The sequence below is a fragment of the Oncorhynchus clarkii genome, chromosome 3 (genome assembly GCF_045791955.1).
Source record: "Oncorhynchus clarkii lewisi isolate Uvic-CL-2024 chromosome 3, UVic_Ocla_1.0, whole genome shotgun sequence".
NCBI lineage: Eukaryota > Metazoa > Chordata > Actinopteri > Salmoniformes > Salmonidae > Oncorhynchus > Oncorhynchus clarkii.
In genome coordinates, this window is record NC_092149.1 from 78,762,858 (window position 1) to 78,785,223 (window position 22,366).

The 22,366-nt window shown below is 43.0% G+C and overlaps 1 protein-coding gene across 2 annotated transcripts; it reads left to right on the forward strand.

Annotated features, from left to right (window-relative positions):
- Positions 1-6,243: 6,243 nt before the first annotated feature.
- Positions 6,244-21,739, forward strand: LOC139405234 (mitogen-activated protein kinase 7). Of its 2 annotated transcripts, none has more exons than XM_071147680.1 (7): positions 6,244-6,444; positions 10,331-10,647; positions 14,828-14,987; positions 15,141-16,690; positions 16,955-18,039; positions 20,698-20,831; positions 21,154-21,739. In XM_071147680.1, the coding sequence occupies exons 2-7, from the start codon at positions 10,335-10,337 to the stop codon at positions 21,302-21,304; spliced, it is 3,393 nt and encodes a 1,130-aa protein (XP_071003781.1). In that variant the 5' UTR covers positions 6,244-6,444; positions 10,331-10,334; the 3' UTR covers positions 21,305-21,739. The 2 variants fall into 2 exon arrangements, with proteins under 2 accessions (XP_071003781.1, XP_071003775.1); XM_071147674.1 differs by having other exon boundaries at positions 6,261-6,444; positions 20,671-20,831; positions 21,154-21,545.
- Positions 21,740-22,366: the final 627 nt, after the last annotated feature.

The window sequence follows — 22,366 nt, forward strand, 5'->3', positions numbered from 1 at the left end:
CGTAGCTCAGAAAATGTAACCTGACGAGTGAGGACCTGAGGTGGCAGGTGCAGTGAAGACCACTGAGTTTGGGTCTTGTCACGATGACGACAAGGATGATTCTGGTCCAGTGTGAGTGAGATGTTTTGGAGAGAACGGATCCTTGCCTTCTGGCTGATCTATATGTGGTGTCAAGGTTGGTGGAGAAGAGGTTGGGGAATGTTTAATTGGTGAAAGTAACTTTTTGTGTTTCTTCCTTCCAGAAGGAGTGGGCACTCCGCACCACGCACCTCAGGACAAGACATGTGACCTGCTTTGCTCTCCGGAGCAGAGTGCCATTGAAAGGATTGATAACTGGAGTGGCGTTAAGTGTTGAGGAGGACCAACTGAAATGGAAGATTCCTGGTGTCTGTGACGCCTGCCGTTTGCTGCGACTCAGACCCGGCGGAGAGCGTCGTGAAACACAGAAAATACTGTCTGTCCTGCTAAATTTGGATGCAGTGTCTTTACCTGACAACGTTAGGATTTGTCAGTTATCCCGTGAGACATTTTGTCCCGAATCCATTAGTGTTTTCATTTCAAGTTGTATGCAGGGGATACACAGCAGGTCCCTTCTCAACCATGCAACAACAATAATAACAATAACCATTTTAATAACAATTTAATAAACATTTATAATAAATAAAGATGTTATATGCCAAGCTTATGGTCATGTTGCAGCAGTGTGTATGAGGGAGGTTCTGAGATGTGTGCAGGGGGGCATCAGACAAAGGAATGTGTAGTATCGGTGGAGAAAGCTGTGTGTGTTAACTGAAGGGTTACCCATGGTGTTTGAGATCAGGAGGGGCCAGTGAGAGAAAGGCAAGTCGCTGTTTCCAGGATTTGAGTAGTACAGAAGCACTGGCATACCCCCCCCCCCCCCCCCCCCCCCCACTCCCAGGCTGCCTGGTCTAGGATCAGATACAGTGAATTCAGAAGGTGTTCACAGACCTTGATTTTTTTTATGCATTTTGTTGTGTTATAGCCTGATTTTAAAATGGATTAAATTTAGATGTTGTGTCACTGGCCTACATACAATACCCCATGTCAAAATAGAATTATGTTTTTAGAATTGTTTACAAATTAATTAAAGATGCACTATGCCTCGCAAAGAAGGCCATCTATTGGTAGATGGGTATGATTTTTTTTTAAACACATTGAATATCCCTTTGAGCATGGTGAAGTTATTAATTACACTTTGGATGGTGTATCAATACACCCAGTCTCTACAAAGATACAGGCGTCCTTCCTAACTCAGTTGCTGGAGAGGAAGGAAACCCCTCAGGGATTTCACCATGAGCCCAATGGTGACTTTAAAACAGTTACAGAGTTGAATGGGATAGGAGAAAACTGAGGATGGATCAACAACATTGTAGTTACTCTACAATACTAACCTAGTCGACAGAGTGAAAAGAATTGTACAGAATTTAAAAAATCCAAAGCATGCATCCTGTTTGCAATAAGGCACTAAAGTAATACTGCAAAAAATGTGCCAAAGAAATAAAACACAATGTTTGGGGCAAATCCATCAAAACACATCACTGAGTATCACACTTAATATTTTCAAGCATGGTGGTGGCTGCATCATGTTATGGGTATGCTTGTCATCAGCAAGGACTATGGAAATATCCTAGAGGAAACCCTGGTTCAGTCTGCTTTCTAACAGACACTGGAGGACAAATTCACCTTTCAGCAGGACAATAACCTTAAACAAGGCCAAATATACACTGGAATTGCTTACCAAGACAATATTGAATGTTCCTGGGTGGCCTAGTTATAGTTGTCACTTATTAAATCAGCTTGAAAATATATAGCAAGACTTGAACATGGCTGTCTAGCAATGATCCACAACCAACTTGATAGAGTTTGGTGTGCAAAACACTTAGATACTTACTCAGAAAGAGTCACAGCTGTGATCGCTGCCAAAGGTGATTCTAACATGTGTTGACTCAGGGGGTTGAATACTTACATAATCAAGAAACTGTATTTTAGTGTTTTATTTTTTATTTAATCTCTACAAATGTATAGATTGTTGACTTTGTAACAAAATGTGGAAAAAGTCAAGGGGTGTGAGTACTTCCCGAAGGCACTGTAGGGCCAAGTAGTGGAATAGTGGTTAGATTTGAATGTGTGTAGGATTTTTCTTACCTTTTCCCTTCCCTTTTGTATCACTAGTTAGGTTTCCATCCAATTCGTAACAGATTGTCATGCAAATATTCTAAAATCTGCATAAAACAATATGCGCATTTTCCCACCAGCGATGTGTTTCCATCAAACATACTTTTTGCAGATAAAAGGCTGTTGTCACGCCCTGACCTGAGATATATCTGTTTTCTTTATATTTTGGTTAGTTCAGGGTGTGACTAGGGTGGATACGCTAGTTTTTGTATTGTCTAGGGGTTTTGTATTGTCTAGGGGTTTTGTATGTGTAGGGTTTTGTAGGTCTAGGTATTTGTATGTTTATGGTGGCCTGATATGGTTCCCAATCAGAGGCAGTTGTTTATCGTTGTCTCTGATTGGGGATCATATTTAGGTAGCCATTTCCCTTTGGTGTTTGTGGGTTCTTGTCTATGTGTAGTTGCCTGTCAGCACTCATTTGTATAGCGGCATGTGTCGTTGTGTTATTCGGTTCAGTTTGTTCAGTGTTCATTCTTAATATAATAAAGAATGTACGCATACAAAGCTGCGCCTTGGTCCGATTCATACGACGAACGTGACAGCTGTGCGTTATGACGCAATGCACATAAAAATAACTTTTGCTGGTTCAATTGCCATGTACCGAATTAAAAATACAAGTAAAATTTCCAGCGCATTTTCAGCTCTACTGTCACAAACACTTGTGTTTTATAGCAAATGTGCTCTGGTTTTGGCACGTGCGCTCTAGCCAATAGCTCTCAAATACAGTGCGTGTAGGTTACCTATTATGAGATTATTTGTATTTGTCAAACGGCAGCCAGGCATCGATCATCACGTCACCAGAATAAGACCCTCGATATTTATTTGAACGGAGCATCATGCTCATCACCTTGCACATTCACCAGCCTGTGAAGTTCATCAGCATTTATTTAGTCTGTATCCTAATAAAGTTAATGCTTTCCCGAGTCGTAGTGGGAGGACCACACAACATCTCATCGTGTAACTCCAAGTTTACTTCAATATGATGGTTATCATATAGAAATATTTAAGCATAAATGCGTTTCCACCGCCATTTCTTGCATAATTAATTTTACCGACACAAAAACATCCCACCATGTCGAACTGAACAAATTGTCGTTGGCATTTATAAAAAATTTACCAGCATTTCATGTTTCCATTAGATCAGTCGTGACTTTTTTCATGCGTCAGGTAATTAATCCGCATGAAATGGTTGGATGGAAGAGTAATTACTAAGTGTAATGAATTCACTCTCCAGAACAGTAGGCAGAAACACGGGGCTAGATAAGAGAAATAGATGAAGGCCTCATATTCCAATACAGTAGTTGGTTGCGATCCACCAATACAAATTGAAAGAAGAAGAAGAGGCTCAAAATCTGGTTGATTTTCTTCCTGACACTCAGAAAACAACACGGAAGTGTGTCACAGACCCAGTGGGGAGCGTGGTGAAACAGAGGAGTCACTGTCAGTCCTTTTGAGTCAGAGTCTCTACCCGACATGTTAGGATGTATCAGTTATCCTGTTAGAGCTTTTGTGCCGAATCCACTGCAGTGTTTCAGGTGCCACGTTTATGGTCATGTTGCAGCAGTGTGTAGGAAGGAGATTCCAAGATGTGGGAAGTGTGCAGGAGGGCATGAGACAGAGGATTGTGTGGTTTCAGTGGATAAAGTTGTGTGTGTTAACTGTAGGGGTGCCCATGTTGCTGGGGATCGGAAGTGTTTAGTGCGAGAGAGGCAGGTTGAATGGCAAGAATCAGAGTAGTGCAGAGGGTGTCGTATGCTGAGGCAGTGAAGAGAGTAGAGTAGGATGGGTCAAGGGTGAGCGATCCTGAGAGGATTCCAGTGAGTAGTAGATTTGAATGCTAAGAAGATTTCTATCTTCTTAGCATTCATAACAATGCTTATCAACTGCACTGCAGAAATGGAATGTAAAATCACAGAAAATAGATGTTGTGATGGCAGCTGCAGAGATGTATTTGGATATACAACATTTGTTTTCAGAAGAGCTACAGGAGGTGTTGAGTGATGGTGTCCTGTCCTCCCAGGCCATTGGCATGGTGCAGGAGCAGAAAGGGTCAAAGTAGTGGAATGGGGTAGTGAGTTTTTTTTTTTTTTTTTTTTTTTTTTTTTCTGTTTCAAATATTTTTATTAAACACACACAAGAATGGTGTATAGGTATACAAGACAGGTATACAATTCTTATATAAACATAAAAGAGCATACAGAGACCCAGACCCAAAAGACCCAGAGTTCTGGGTGCAGAACAAATAATACAAAACACGACATACAAAACCAGAAAGAAAGAGGGAAGATGTCCCCCCCTTATTCCCCCAAACCCCCCCCCCCCCTCCCAACTGCTCGGGTGGCAGGGCCATCACATGCTGCCCAAAGGTAGATTCAAATATTACAATTGAGAGTGCGTTAATAAGTACAAATTCACAGCGCCGACTCGTCCAAGTAGGAGAGGAAAGGCTGCCAGATTTGATCAAATGTTGATAATTTATTGTTCAGAATATATCTAATTCTTTCTAAGTGTACAGTGTTTGCTAATTCACTGAGCCATAATTTGGTAGAGGGCGCTTCCCTCCTCTTCCAAAACAACAATATTAGTTTTTTTGCCGAGATGAGACCGTACGAGATTAGTTGTTTTTGGGGGTTGGTTAATCCGTTTAGGGACTCAGATACTCCCAGGATTATCAGAAGCGGGTCTGGATCTATTGAAGTCTCCAAAACTTCAGAGAGGATCCCAAAAATTCCACTCCAATAACCATGCAAGCTAGAGCATAGGGCAAAGCAGTGGAGTAGTGTAGCCTGACATTTATCACATGTAGGGGATGTGTCAGGAAATATCCTATGCAGTTTAGTTTTGGAATAGTGTAATCTGTGTAATACCTTGAATTGTATGAGACGATGTCTGGAATTAATGGAGCATGTGTAGATATACTCCAAGCTCTCTTCCCAGTCTGCCACAGAGATGTCAGTCCCTAGTTCTTTCTCCCATTTTGCCTTGATGGCATCAGTGGAAGGTGTGCTAACAGATTGAAAAGCATCATATAGACGCGATATCAGTTTATCGGAGGTGGGGCATATTTTTATGCATCCGTCAAACATGGAAGGTTTAGCATTCCCAAATGTTGGGAGGTGTTTTCTAACGTAGTCGGGTAGTGAGTTTTTAATGTGTCTAGGGCTACATTTCACTTTCTTAGAGGAACAGGACTAATGAAGATACTTTTATGTATGTAGGTCATGGCTGCGGTCCAAACCTTTAAAAGACACACCCTCGTCTACTTACCCTCACCTTATGCCCTTGGGGGAATCCTTGTCATCCTTGCCATCTTGGAGGGTGGTCCAAATTATTAGCCAAGCAAGGGAAGTTTACAACATAAGTCCCTCCGTTTTTCGTCGGCTTTGCGAGTGTACAATTATGTTCACTCCAGGACCTGAAACTCCCCATAATTCAATTCGTACATCTGCTAAGAAAAGTCAGGGAAAACTTAAAAACAACATCAATGGAGAAGTCAGCATACAAGTGTAAGTAAAAACGAATGAAATTAAGTTAGAAATTGTGCTACTAACGCACATGACTGCACAAACGCGTCTCGTAAAAAGTAAATATGTTTTTTGTTTGGTTATCTTTTGGAAATTGTAGAAATAAAGCATTATCCTTCAGAAGCTCCAGCTAGGCAGGCTAACATTAGTTAGCAAATTAATTTGCTAGCTATCATATAGTAGGTGTATATTAATAATGATATTTTTAATATAAGTAGACATGCACTCACAATTGCGCGGGATGAACACGGTGGTCCAATAATAATCATTCCTTCCTCCCTCACCCCTTGCCCTGCAAGTGTATACTTGTCAGACGTCATGACACGTCATCAGAAGTGTCCACTTAATTTGAGGGCTGAGGGGGTAGGGTGTGTCTTTTAAGTGTTTGGACCGCATTTCATGACTGGCCTCACACCATGACTGGCCTGACACTCCAGTACAGTAGGTGGCGGTGTATGCACCTAAAACTTGGATGAGATCCGCTAACCAAATCCCAAAGAAGAAGAAGAAAACGGAAGACTACAAGGAAGTATATTTACAGTCGCGATAACAACAAATTGCCATGCAATGTAGCGTACTGCTATTGTAGTTTATTTTCAGTTGAACATTAAAAACAGGATTGGCATTTGGCAGGCATATTTGATAAAGGCTTCAGCTCAACTCATGGAAGCAGTCGTTTTGTTGGCCATTGTTGTGGGGCTAGCTATCTTTTCTGAAGACGCAGGTAGGCTAATACCGATACGCCCATGGAAGAGGGTACACTGTTCCTCATTGTCCGTGCATAAAAGGGATTGCGTGGGTATCAGAGTCCTATTGTAGCAGCTGATCTCGTGATGAGATGATTTATTGGATTACCCCAAAATGCAATCCACTAGACTATAATATCTCAGAGCTGATTGTGTGATATTTTGACTAATCAGCCAATGATTTATTTATAACATAATAAAGATCTGCTTATTTTGATATGATAATGCAATTTCAAATGTTAGAGATATTGTGAATATTTCATATAACATAGGCCTCATTCTTTTTCATGAGGCAGTTCTCAATATGTGCTTTAGGCTATAGCATACCACAGGAGGCTGCTGAGAGGAGAACGGCTCATAATAATGGCCGGGAACAGAACGAATGGAATGGCATGAAACACATTGAAACCATGTGTTTGTGTCTGATATAATTCCACTCCAGCCATTACCACGAGCCCGTCCACCCCAATTAAGGTGCCACCAACCTCCTATGAATGAATAGGGCTATTGAATACCTAGCACAGGTATTATATAGACATAGAAAATTGAAATTGAAATCTTAATGCCATACGACTGCAACATGGGTTGGAGGTTAAATAAAGTATAACGTTTCTTTAAGCTTAAGACCACTGGTTTCCTCAATGATGAACAGGGCTTTTGGAAAGTATTCAGACCCCTCGACTTTTTCCACATTTTGTTATGTTAAAGCCTTATTCTAAAATGGATTAAATATTTATATTTTCTCAGCAATCTACACACAATAACCCATAATGACAAAGCAAAAACAGATTTCTATACATTTTTGCAAATTTATTACAAATGAAAAACAAATACCTTATTTAAATAAGTATTCAGACCCTTTGCTATGCGAATCGAAATTGAGCTCAGGTGCATCCTGTTTCAATTGATGATCCTTGAGATGTTTCTACAACTTGATTGGAGTCCACCTGTGGTAAATTCAATTGATTGGACATGATTTGGAAAGGCACCTAAAGACTCTCAGACCATAATAAACATGGTCTCTGGTCTGATGAAACCAAGACTTATGGAGTAAGCCTGGCACCATCCCTACGGTAAAGCATGGTGTTGGCAGCATCATGCTGTGGGGATGTTTTTGAGAGGCAGGGACTGGGAGACCAGTCAGGATCGAGGCAAAGATGAACTGAGCAAAGTACAGAGAGATTTTGATGAAAACCTGCTCCAGAGGACTCAGGACCTCAGACTGGGGCGAAGGTTCACCTTCCAACAGGACAATGACCCTAAGCACACAGCCAAGACAACGCAGGAGTGGCTTCGGGACAAATCTCTGAATGTCCTTGAGTGGCCCGGACTTGTACCCGATCTAACATCTCTGGAGAGACCTGAAAATAGCTGTGCTGCAACGCTCCCCATCCAACCTGACAGAGCTTGAAAGGATCTGCAGAGAAGAATAAGAGAAACTCCCCAAATATAGGTGTGCCAAGCTTTTAATGTCATACCCAAGAATACTCAAGGCTGTAATCGCTGTTTAGTTTATTTTTTATTTTTACAGGGACAGTGCACATTCATCAACGTTTCAGTAAAAGTGCCGGTTTTAGCCAGCCGGCTAATTTTCAACCGCAGTCCCTGGGCAGGTTATTAAAAACAATTACAATATAGACAATAGCAGCATAGAACAAGCAAGACATAGCAACATAGGACAAGCAATACATAGCATACAGACAGAGCAACATAGGACAAGCAAGACATAGCATACAGACAGAGCAACATAGGACAAGCAAGACGTAGCATACAGACAGAGCAACATAAAACAAAAAGCAGCAAGACAAAATTCATAAAAGCAACAGTGTTTCCACACCTCACAAGCTACAGACAACATGGAAAGCGGCAACACACAGCTAGGGACCATGTTCACAAATCTGATAGACCTTTAGCCATGTCTTCAAGCATTTTGTGAAAGTGTGATATGTGGTGCAGTTATGTGTGTCTGATGGCAGTGTATTCCAGACATGGGAAGCTCTCACAGAGAATGCAGATTTACTAAAGGTGCTTTTCCTTAGGGGAACTATACAGTCACCTCTCATGGCAGACCTTTTGGATCTGCTGCCATATGTCTGGGTTTTCTGTTTAACAAAAATATTGAGTGGAGGGGGAGCCAGGCCATTAAGGATCTTGAATACAAGACATGCGTCAGTGTATTGCACAAGATTTTCCCAACTCAAGAGCTCATGCTTTCTAAGGATGTGACAATGATGATGGCTATTGGGCTTCCTATCAAGCACTTTGAGAGCCTGTTTGTAGACAGACTGAATAGGTTTTAATGTTGTACAGCAAGCTTGGGCCCAACTAGTCAAGCAGTATGTTAAGTGGGGGAGTATCATAGATTTGAAGTCCAGTTTTGCTACCTCTGTAGTCAAACAATTTCGTATAAATCGGAAATTAGCTAGGTTGAACTTGGTTATTTGAATGACCTTTTTCACATGCTTTTTAAAAGAGAGGTTGGAATCAAGTATGATGCCAAGGTACTTAAAATCGGATACCACCTGGAGCTTCTCCCCTGACACAGACATCTGGCTCAGTAGCATCTGTTGCCCTCTTTGTGAAGAACATGCAAACAGTTTTTTTCACATTGAGATGCAAACACGAGTCACTGAGCCACTTTGTAACCTGGACCATTACAGTAGTGAGTTCTTGTGCAGCTTGTTGTTTGCTCTTTGCATGCACATATATCACTGTATCATCTGCATACATTTGAACTTCAGACCCAGTACAGACAGAAGGCAGATCATTAATGTACAGGCTGAACAGGAGGGGCCCCAGTATTGACCCTTGGGGCACGCCCACATCATAGCTACGAGTGGGCGACAGCTCATTGCTCACTCTGACACACTGAGTTCTGCCTTCAAGGTATGATTTCATCCATCTCAAGGCATCAGGGGAAAAGTTGAACTTGGACAATTTTGTGATGAGAATCTCATGGTTAACAGTATCAAAAGCCTTCCTTAGGTCCAGAAACACAGCCCCAACAGCACCCCCTTTGTCCATCTTGGACTTCACATTTTCCAGAAGAAAGCAGGTGGCCGTTTCTGTGGAGTGTTTCGCTCTGAAGCCAAACTGCATGGAGTGTAATGTGAAGGGGCTGTTGTTGAGGTGGGCAATCAGTTGTTCTGCTACACACTTTTCAACAACCTTTGACACCACAGGTAGTATACTAATGGGCCTGTAGTTACTCACGTCAGCAGGGTCGCCTGATTTAAAGATGGCCGTTATTATGGCCGACTTCCATACCCTTGGAAACACACCATGACCAATAGATGTGTTGGTGACCTTAGTAATGGGGCCAATGAGTGACTCTTTGTAGTTTTTAAGAAAGGTAGAGTCCATCCCAAACACATCTTTGGCTTTAGAGTTCTTTAGTGAGCTAATCACCTTGTTCACCTTTGTCAGAGGTGCTTCAACAAAGTACTGAGTACAGGATCTGAATACTTATGTAAATGTGATATTTACATTGCACTTTAATAAAAAATATTTAAAAATTAACAAACATTTCTAAAAAAAAATGTTTTTGCTTTGTCATTATGGGGTATTGTGTGTAAATTGGTAAATTGACTGGGGGGGGGGGGGGTGATTTTAATAAATTTTAGAATAGGGCTGTAATGTAACGTAGTGGAAAAAGTAAAGGGGTCTGAATACTTTCCAAAGGCACTATATCTGGACACTGATAGCCTACCTACCTGATTTTAATCAAATGAAATGAGCTTTGACTCAACTGCTTTCAATGTAAAGAAATTAGTTGGAGCTCAGCTGCATAGCCTATTTCAAAAATAGATGTAGCTTTTGACTGGTTAATCATGTCCCTTCCGTTTCCTCTTCTCTTCCCTCAAGGATCATGTCATCCAAGGAGGGGAGAAAAGGTGATACTGCTGAATCCGGGGCTATGGCAACACAGAGTTCAATGGCTGTCAACAATGGCAGGGACAACAACCACAAGAACCATCATGATGAAGTAGGGAGGTTGCACGTGGAACCAAGCAACGAAACAGGCAGTACGGCAGACACCAGCACAGCAGCCAAGAACTTGGCTTTGCTCAAAGCCCATTCCCTGGATGTGAATTTTGAGGTTGGCGAGGAGTATGACGTCATAGAGACCATCGGCACAGGGGCCTATGGCGTCGTGTCCTCCGCCAGGAGGCGGGACAATGGTGAGAGGCTGCCTTGAAGTTTTTGGTGGTGACTGAAAACAATACTAGTTGTCATATCCTTGCTTGCTTCATCCCTGTTATATCAAATCCTCGCAAACTCGTTGTAGGAGCAGGTCCAACGGAGGGAGGACCTTGGATCCTCTCCTCCCATTGGCTTCTGGGTGCTTGGGCCAAGGGGCCTGGGCCCATCCACTTTTCTTATAGGCCTACCTTAAAATATTGCCAGCCCAATTTAAACAAAAAAAAAATAAATATATATATATATATATATATGTTTCTTGATTGAAAATACCCATCCAAAATAATCAATTAAGGGGACATTTCAAAATGTTTGTACTTCATAATCTCCTGCACCACACCAACATATGTGAAAACAGCATGTTTCTAGTGGGCTGGGAATTGCCAGAAAGCTCATGATACGATATTATCATGATACTTATTGATATTATCACTATGTATTTGTGTTGTGATTCGATGTTCCAAGCGTAACATACTGCTCAACATATGTCTGCTGCAGAGGGACAAGAGGGAGCCATAAGATAAGTTTTGATCGGTCATGGAAATAAAATTCATGAATACAAATGGAATCCCTCTTAAAAATAAGTAGAACAAGCTATGAAGGAAAAATAGTGTAGTTTTGGTGCAGGTACAGCAAACTAGCTAAAAAATAATATTGCGATTTTGTCAAAACGATACGATATATCGTCACAAATATCCCAATATCCCGAGTGGCACAGCGGTCTAAGGCACTGCATCTCAGTGCTTGAGGCGTCACTACAAATACCCTGGTTCGATTCCAGGCTGTATCACAACCGGCAGTGATTGGGAGTCCCATAAGGCGGCACACAATTGGCCCAGAGTCGCCCGGGTTTGGATGGTGTAGGCCGTCATTGTAAATAAGAATTTGTTCAACTGACTTGCCTTGTTAAATAAAGGTTAAAAAAAAGTGTGTGTGTATGTATGTGTGTGTGTGTGTATGTATATATACATACACACACACACACACACATTTTTACACACACACGTATACACATATATATATATACACACACACACATACACACATTTATATATATATATGTGTGTGTGTGTGTGTGTGTGTATATACAGTAGGGCAAAAAAGTATTTAGTCAGCCACCAATTGTGCAAGTTCTCACACTTAAAAAGATGAGAGGCCTGTAATTTTCATCATAGGTACACTTCAACTATGACAGACAAAATGAGAAAAAAAATCCAGAAAATCACATTGTCGGATTTTTAATGAATTTATTTGCAAATTATGGTGGAAAATAAGTATTTGGTCAATAACAAAAATGTATCTCAATACTTTGTTATATACCCTTTGTTGGCAATGACAGAGGTCAAATGTTTTCTGTAAGTCTTCACAAGCTTTTCTTACACACTGTTGCTGGTATTTTGGCTCATTCCTCCATGCAGATCTCCTCTAGAGCAGTGATGTATTGGGGCTGTTGCTGGGCAACACAGACTTTCAACTCCCTCCAAAGATTTTCTATGGGGTTGAGATCTGGAGACTGGCTAGGCCACTCCAGGACCTTGAAATGCTTCTTACGAAGCCACTCCTTCGTTGCCCGGGCAGTGTGTTTGGGATCACTGTCATGCTGAAAGACCCAGCCACGTTTCATCTTCAATGCCCTTGCTGATGGTAGGCTTTGTTACTTTGGTCCCAGCTCTCTGCAGGTCATTCACTAGGTCCCCCTGTGTGGATCTGGGATTTTTGCTCACCGTTCTTGTGATCATTTTGACCCCACGGGGTGAGATCTTGCGTGGAGCCCCAGATCGAGGGAGATGTGGTCTTGTATGTCTTCCATTTCCTAATAATTGCTCCCACAGTTGATTTCTTCAAACCAAGCTGCTTACCTATTGCAGATTCAGTCTTCTCAGCCTGGTGCAGGTCTACAATTTTGTTTCTGGTGTCCATTGACAGCTCTTTGGTCTTGGTCATAGTGGAGTTTGGAGTGTGACTGTTTGAGGTTGTGGACAGGTGTCTTTTATACTGATAACAAGTTCAAACAGGTGCCATTAATACAGGTAACGAGTGGAGGACAGAGGAGCCTCTTAAAGAAGAAGTTACAGGTCTGTGAGAGCCAGAAATCTTGCTTGTTTCTAGGTGACCAAATACTTATTTTCCACCATAATTTGCAAATAAATTCATGAAAAATCCTACAATGTGATTTTCTGGATTTTTTTTCTCATTTTGTCTGTCATAGTTGAAGTGTACCTATGCTGAAAATTACAGGCCTCTCTCATTTTTAAGTGGGAGAACTTGCACAATTGGTGGCTGACTAAATCCTTTTTTTGCCCCACTGTATATGTGTGTATGTAAAAATATATGTGTATATGTCAAGTGTTTCTGGATGATGTCATCTGAAACACTTATCTTCGACTATCATTTTTACTACAAAACATAGAAACGTGCCATTTTCACATATGTTGAAGTGGTGCTGGAGATGAAGTTTAAAAATGTAAATGTCCCTTTAAGGGCCTGTGTACGATAATTCTAACAATTAACTATAAATCGATGGCAAACATAGTTGAGTGTTTTATTGTTATACACCTGTCAATCAACTAACTGATCACAGCATTTAACACATTCTACTGCTCGCTGTATAATGTGTTTACAGACCATTCAGTGCCTTGATGGTGAGTTTATTGTCATAGTGGCAAATGCAAATAATACTAAAATAAACATGTAATGAAGCATACTATAGAAACGTGTATTTGAATGTAACAACAACACTGTTTAGCTGGGCACATCAGCATGTCAAAGTTAATCATTGCATGCTAAGTGATTTTCATTTTTCGAATGGTTGTGAACTCAGTTGGATCTTATTGTTCGCTGTGCTTATCTCTGCCTGTATCTCTGCTCGCTCGCTCTCTCTCTCCTCCCAAACTTTTCCCAGCAATTTATTTTATACATTGTCTTTGCATTATCCTACAGAGGATGTGTTTTATTTAAGATATGTTGCTCAATCTTTATAAGATAGTATGTAGGCCTACTACTGCAGTGAATTGTCCTGTCATGAAAAGCAGTAATCAGATGACAGATGTAGCCTGCTGTCTTTTCCCCAGGCATCGCTCCCAGAGCCCAGATTGAAAAGCTCCCCTATTGATTGTTTCTAGGGACAAGAGAAGGACCATTCCTACATCGCAATGCAATGAATAATTGTGTTATTATTTACAAGGGAGTACAGGACTTTGGTCGAGGCTTGAGCCTAAACTGCATTTGAATATCCACTCAAAAAGTCCAGTGTTTTCCAATGCATGTTTCATTCTAAAATAACGGCATCTAGCCTTTGCCTGATTTTGGCAACCATTTGGGTCAGTTAATGGTCTACTCTCGACAGTTTACAAAGTCCATAAAGGCACATTCAGGCCAGTCATAGGGTATATTTTGTCCGGATGTATCAGCATTAACAGATGCCATATGGGCTTCTATAGCCAATCAGACTCAAACTTCCAGCGGCATAGCTAGTTGATGGTTAATTGACAATACGGTAAAACAATATTCAACCAACCTTAACTTTCCTTGATTTGGAAGGCATCTGTGTCTAATAAACGCCTGTTTCAAGCAACTGGAAACAGGTGTTTATAAGACACTGATTGGTAACCAGTTTATAATTGCAATAAGGCACATCAGGTTTGTGGTACATGGCCGATATAATAGGGATAATCAACTCGGGGCTCTATGCGTTCTCTGGAAAATAATGCAACTCCGTGGAAGGTTAGTTCCACTCCGCTAGCACGTCATGGAACACATTTCCCACGTTGTTCATTAGCCCCTCGTTGATTATCCCTTATTTACTCTAGAACCCTTTTAAGGAAGATATCCATACAGGGATCTAACTAGAGTCGTGGCTCTAGTTTGGGGGGGGGGGTATTTAGTCTGTGATGAAGTCATTTTGTGGGGAAAAACTCATTCTGATTGGCTGTGCCTGGCTACGCAGTGGGTGGACCTGGCTCCCAAGTGGGTGTGTCTATGCCCTCCCAGGCCCCCCCATGGCTATGCCCCTGCCCAGTCATGTGAAATCCATAGATTAGGGCCTAATTAATATATTTAAATTGACCAATTTCCTTCTCAGTAACAAAATCTTTGAAATTGTTGCATGTTGCGTTTTATTTTTGTTCAGTATTTTTTTTAATCTGGGTAACTTATCTACAGGTCAACAAGTGGCAATTAAGAAGATTCCCAATGCCTTTGAGGTGGTGCAAAACGCTAAGCGTACATTACGAGAGCTGAAGATTCTCAAGCATTTCAAACATGACAACATTATCGCCATCAAAGACATCCTCCAGCCTAGCCTCCCTCACTTCAAGTCTGTGTAAGTAACTGTTATTCTTCATTATATTTCTGGATGCCCCTTATTGGAAAGTACTTTGTTGTTGTTGTAAAATCGAGAAAAAAATCATGACTAGATACAACAGAGCGTAATTTCTCCATCTTTTCTGTTTTGTCCTTGTCTCTCCTCTTCCAGGTATGTGGTTCTGGACCTGATGGAGAGTGATCTCCACCAGATCATCCACTCCCGGCAGCCGCTGACTCCAGAGCACACACGCTACTTCCTGTACCAGCTCCTCCGCGGTCTCAAGTACGTGCACTCGGCCAATGTCATCCACCGTGACCTCAAGCCCTCCAACCTGCTGGTCAACGAGAACTGCGAGCTGAAGATCGGGGACTTTGGCATGGCCCGGGGCCTTAGCTCACACCCCGAGGAGTCCCACTCTTTCATGACTGAGTACGTGGCCACGCGCTGGTACCGCGCCCCTGAACTAATGCTCTCGCTGCACCACTACAGCCTGGCCATCGACCTGTGGTCCGTGGGCTGCATCTTTGCCGAGATGCTGGGCCGCAAGCAGCTGTTTCCCGGGAAGCACTATGTCCACCAGCTACAGCTTATCTTGTCCGTGTTGGGCACACCACCAGAGGGCGTGATCGGGGCCATCGGGGCTGATCGGGTGCGCTCGTATGTGCGGAGCCTGCCGTCGCACGCACCCGTGCCCTTGGCCAAGTTGTACCCGCAGGCCGAGCCTGCTGCCCTGGACCTGCTGGCCACCATGCTTCGCTTCGATCCTCGCGAGCGGATTGATGTGAGCCAGGCACTGGAGCACCCTTATCTGTCCAAGTACCACGACCAGGACGATGAGCCCATCTGCGTGCCCGCCTTCAACTTTGAGTTCGACAAGGCGCCCATGAGCCGGGAGCAGATCAAAGAGGCCATCCTGGTGGAGATCCAGGACTTCCACCGGCGGAAGCAGAACAACCGGCAGAGGATCCAGTTCAGGCCCTTACAGAGGCAGGGTGGTGGTGGTGACCAACGGTCTGCTCAAACCTCCACCGTCAACCTGACCAATAACTCATTGGCTTCCATGTCACGACCGACACAGGTATCGCCGATGCAGCCGCAACCAGTGTCAAAGAGTCAAGCCAATCAACATCATATAACGACAGGAGGGAGCCAAACTTTTGCCAATCAGCTGCCGTCCTTTAGTAAACATGCCCCGCCCCTTTTAGAGGTGACCCCATCCCAACGTCTGACCCACACGTTGCCTCCCCTGACCCAGGCAGAGAGTTGCCAGGACGTGGACATGCCCAGCGCCAACTCGGACAGCGGGCAGCCTGAGATCATAGACCTGATCACACCAGTCTCTTCCCAGGGCACCTCACCATCTGAAGCTCTGAGAGAAAGCTCGAAGGTGGAGGAGCTAGTACCCACCAGCCAGGGGGGACCTCTGACCCAAGTCACTCAGAGTCAGCCAATGTCTCAGGGCCAGGCTGCGTCTTCCGTGTCCTCCACTTTAGCACACGACACCATGGCCCCTCTGCCCAACTCTGTGCCTTCTCTCATGCTCTCCCAGGCCCAAGCTCAGTCGCTTTCGCAGTCCCTCACTCAGTCATTGTCCAAGGGGGCGAGGGGAACAGCGGGGGCAGGGGAAGGGACCAGGAAAGATGGAGCCATTTCGGAGGACACCAAAGCAGCGCTCAAGGAGGCCTTGCGAAAGTCGGCTCTCAGAAACAAAGCCAGAGGTAAATTGTACAAGTCTACACTTTCAAGTCCTCTTCTTAAAAAGGGCTGACGTGCTTGCGTCTTACTGTGTTACTTTAAAAAGGAGTAGTTCATTATGGTTATTTTAAAAATGGAAACTGGTGAACATGGACTTTTATATTGGGTTTTGGTTAGAAACCAAAGCAGTCTCTCCTTGTCCATTGACTACTTTCAATGTAAGGAAGAAATATATATATTGTCTGCACTACCCTTTAACGAGAATATTTATTGTGTTCTCTCTTCAGATGGAGGTCCAACAGCGCTGAGTATGGATACAGGTGGAACAGGTCTGACATGCTCCCTAACTTCCTCCCTCTCTCTTCCGGAGCTACGGCGGCCAGTCACAGCCCAGGAGCGCCAAAGAGAAAGGGAGGAGAAGAGGCGGAGGAGGCAGGAGCGAGCTAAGGAGCGGGAGAGGAAGATGAAAGAGAAGGAGAGAAGAGAAGGGGACTCATTGGGTGGGGTTCTCCTGAGCGACAATGACAAGAGCCTATTGGAACGCTGGAAGAGGATGATGGACAGCCGTGCAGACAAATCACAGAACCCCGATGTTGACACAACCAAAACTAAGGGCTGCAAAGTGAATTCCCACCTCAGCGGGAATTCGAGCGAAAACACCCAGGCGGCAATGGCTGTAAACCACACGAAATCGGATAAGGAAGCAGGGGAGATTCAGACTCACAAACAGACGGTACCCCAAATAGAGCCCAATCTGTCAGGGATGTTCCAGCCACTAAATACCCAGGGCTCACTGCTTTTCTCTCTGGGCCAGACAAAGGGAGAGGAGATGGGGCGTGTGGCTGTGAGTAGAGGGATGGACATGGTGGATGGAGCCTCCTGTGGCTTAACTAAAAACAACACGCTAAAACCGACGCAGGGTGAGTACGATGGGCCAAGGATCTTCAACTGTCTGGGGAATTGGGCTGGGCAGCAGGTAGGGGCCGGGACTTCCCAGCAACAGCAGCTACCCCTTAACAGATCACCCCAAGCCTGCCAGACAAGCTTCCCTCAGCCGCACCCCGTGGGGACTTTCTTGACGAAAGCCCCAGCACTACCATCGAGCGAAACCAATGGCAACATGAGAACAGGGGGTGGTCAGAACAACATCAACTCTCACCCTAACTCAGTCACTAGTGGGGCCGGGCCCATGGAGAAGCTGTGCTCGGCACTGAGAGAGAAGCCCGGGTCCCACACGCAGAGCCCTCTCTGCGGGGCCTTAGGGGCCCCGTCCCTTCCTCAGCCCAGCTTAGGGTTCACAGACACCGGACAGCCGGGGCACGCTGTGGCCCCTGACATCCACACGGTCACACTGCAGCTCTCAAAGTCACAGGTGGGTCTGAGTGGAGGGTCTCTGACCTTCCTTTCTTCCTAATCTCACCCTCTCCTAGACCCCCTCCCCCTGTTATATATTTTCTTAGCAGTATTGTAGTTATGTGTTTTTAATATTTTTTATTCGAGTCAGAATATTGGCCATATTTTGTCTGGTAATCCAACATTTGTTTGGGGGGGGGGGTTATAAAGGGAGATTAACTAAACCACTAATTTAGAAAAGCTAGAGGGTGGACTTGGGACAAAATAGTGATAGCAAAATAGTGACAGTCAACTGGCTGGGACTTGGCATGGGTTAAAGGTGATAACAATACAAAGTATATACCTTTTTAATGCCTTATGAGTTAAATTGTCAAACCCTATCAAAACCCCAAATTATAAACTGTTTTTACCTCCCTTTGTAAACAATGGAATTGTAAACGCTGTATAGCTAGAAAACAGAGGGGGAAAAAGTATAACAACATTGACTACTTCATAATCCCAATAGCTCTCCATGGCGCTGCCACAGGAAGTGATCAATGGCAAAGATAGGAGGTACTAACCTCTATCTTTTCTAACTCTATGGTGTATTTGTATTTTATCTGTATTTATTAAGGATCCCCATTCTCAGCTATTCTTCCTGGGGTCCAACAACATTAAGACAGTTGTTGGAAATATTACATGACATTACATTTCATAACACTTTACCCAACACATTAATTGTTTTCCCTCAAGCCAGTACTCCTCTATCACATTTCAAATACAACATCCATGTGTATGTGTGTGCAGAGTGTGTGTCTTATGTGTGCCTGTGTCTCGTCACAGTCCCTACTGTTCCATAAGGTATTGCGTTTTTTAAATCTGATTCTACTGCTGCATCAGTTACCTGATGTGGAATAGAGTTCCATGTAGCCATGGCTCTATGTAGTAGTCAGTTCTTGACATGGGGATTGTGAAGAGAACTTTGGTGGCATGTCTTGTGGGGTGGACATGGGTGTCTGAGCTGTGTAATTTTCCGAGGTACATCTTTGTGGCACCTTACCACACAATTGAACAGTAGTCCAGGTGTGACAAAACTAGCCTGTAGGACCTGCCTTGTTGATAGTGTTGTTAAAAAGGCAGAGCTTTATTGTGGACAGACTTCTTAGCTACTGTTGTATCAACATGTTTTGACCATGACCGTTTACAATCCAGGGTTACTCCAAGCAGTTTAGTGACCTCAACTTGTTCAATTCCCACATTATTTATTACAAGATTTAGTTGAGGTTTAGGGTTTACTGAATGATTTGTCCCAAATACAATGCTTTTAGTTTTAGGAATATTTAGGACTAACTTATTCCTTGCCACCCATTCTGAAACTAACTGCAGCTCTTGTGTTGCAGTGATTTCACTCGCTGTCGTAGCTGATGTGTATAGTGTTGTCATCCGCATACATATACACACTGGCTTTACTCAAGGCCAATGGCATGTCATTAGTAAAGATTGAAAAAAGTAAGGGGCCTAGACAGCTGCCCTGGGGAATTCCTGATTTTACCTGGATTATGTTGGAGAGGCTTCTATTAAAGAACACCCTCTGTGTTCTGTTAGACAAGTAACTCTTTATCCACAATATAGCAGGGGGTGTAAAACCATAAAACACGTTTTTCCATCAGCAGACTATGATGGTTAATGTCAAAAGCTGCACTGAAGTCTAACAAAACAGCTCCCACAATCTTTTTATCATACATTACTCTGAGCCAATTGTCAGTCATTTGTGTTAGTGCCGTGCTTGTTGAATGTCCTTCCCTATAATAAGTGTGCTGAAAGTCTTGTCAATTTGTTTACAGTAAAATAGCATTGTATCTGGTCAAACACACATTTTTCCAAAGGTTTACTAAGGGTTAGTAACAGGCTGATTGGTTGGCTATTTTTTGCCAGTAAAAGGGTTTTTTACTATTCTTGGGTAGCAGAATTACTTGTGCTTCTCACCAGGCCTGAGGGCACTCACTTTCAAGTAGGCCTAGATTGAAGATGTGGCAATATTGTCAGCTATTATCCTCAGTAATTTTCTATTCAAGTTATCAGACTCCGGTGGCTTGTCATCGTTGATAGACAATTTTTGTACTTTTTCCACACTCACTTTACGGAATTCAAAATTACGAGGCTTGTCTTTCATAATTTGATCAGTTATGCTTGGATATTTAGCGTCAGCGTTTGTTGCTGGCATGTGATATTTGTTTGCTAATCTTGCCAATGGAATTTTAAAAATAATAATAATAATTGGCAATATCGGTGAGCCATCTGATTCACTGAATAATGGAGCCTTTGCCTTTTTTTTTTTTAAATTTAATTTAAGGTGCTCCAAAGATTTTTACTATCTTTCTTTGTTTCATAGTGTAGTTTCTTCTTTTTATTCAGTTTAGTCACATGATTTCTCAATTTACAGTACGTTTGCCAATCGGTTGTGCAGCCAGACTTATTTGCCATTCCTTCTGCCTCATCCTTTTCAATTCCTCATCAATACACAGGATTTAAGTTTTTACAGTGCATGCTTATCAGTAACTGGAATAAGCAATTTCATAAGTGTCAAGTGTAGCATCTGGTTGCTCCTCAGTACACACCACAGACCAACAAATATTCTTTACATCAACAACACAGATGTTGGTGATTTCAGGTTTTAACGTCTCGTTGCCACTCTCAGGTGGAAGATGTGCTGCCTCCGGTGTTCTCTGTCACCCCTAAGGGCAGTGGGGCAGGATACGGAGTGGGCTTTGACCTGGATGACCTCTTCAACCAGTCCCTCACTGACCTCCAGCACGCAGACCTCAGAGACAGGTGAGTCAAGCTTTACACCATCATTCCTGGAACAGTGCTGCGAAAGACTGTGAAAATAAATGATCAGCCAGCATAGTACAGTCGGGTCGGCACTATAGTGTAAAAGGGTATAGATTTTACTGTGTATTTACAGGTAACCTAACAAGTCTTAACACATTTGTGTATCAGTGCGCAGTTTAAACAAGTACACCCCAGAAACCACTGTAGATGCAAATGTTATACCATACATACATTTGGAGTTGGTGTACTGTCAGTCAAAAAGATAATTAGCACCAGCAGGGGAACGTTTATCAAACCCTCCCTCTTTTTTCTCCTCCATCAGTTACAATGACTCAGGCCCCCTCTCGGCCTCCCTGCTCTCTGATTGGCTGGAGGTGCACCGCATGACTCCGGCTGACCTGGAATCGCTACAGCAGGAACTACAGCTAGGATCTCCCATGATCCTCTCTGACTCCATCCCCTCTGACACCTGACTCCCTCCTTCTGGAATAACAACCAAGACACTGGAGGTAGAAATAGCCCCTTACCAGACATCAGGTTGCATTGTCTGCATCCCAAGTGCATTCCCCACACAGTGCACTACTTGGGAGTAGGTAAATTGCCCCTAAATACTATACAAATAGTGTAGTCCCAGATCTGGGACTGCTATACAGGGTATTTCATCCTCTAATGGTACCTTTAGTCCCTATGTAGTGCACTACATTTGACCAGGCCCATAGGGCTCTGGTCAACACTAGACCCTTGTGTCCCTACATTTAGAAGTTTTCTAGAAAGGAGGAGTCTGAGCCCTGGGTTATACGCTTTGTAATAGACACTCTAAGGATCATCTATTTAATAGTTTTTTTGTTTTTCTAGCATTTCTTCATGCAGTGTTCATGGTTCTTTTAATAAAGATCATTGGGTCATAACTTGTATGATTGCTGCTGTTTTACAATGGGCCCTGAAGGAGAGGAGAGTAGGTGGTTTGTTAACATAATTGAAGCCCATGCTGGTTATTACACCAACAGAGGGGAAAATACATTAATGAAATCGCAATCAGTACAATCGCAATGACTGGGTCATGTTCATTAGGGCACGCAGCAGAAAATACTTTGCAATGATTTTAACGTTTGTTATGAGTCCAGGTAGTCCTACCGTTTCAATCCGGTGTCTTCCGATTGGTCTCTAATGAATACAACCGTGATCAGGAATGATTTATTAGGAACGGCCAAAACTCAACGTTGTCACTATTAAAGCAACCCTGTTGAATCCTCTTCGCTACCATTCGCTGTCAAAAAGTTGTCGTTTTGTGTTACTGGAGAGTTGAGGGGCTTGTAATTTGAGAGTTGACAATCGTTCACCACAGTGAATGGGTGTGAACGCATGAACAGAAAATGGAGATTAGCTTTGGCAGGTAATCATGTTTCAACATGTTCAGTGCAATATTAATCTGTTGATCATTTACACATTTATAAAACACAGGCTGCCACTCAAAAGAAGAAAATTAAAAACAAAGAAATAATAAATTCTGTATAAGCAGGATAAGAAAAAGTGGG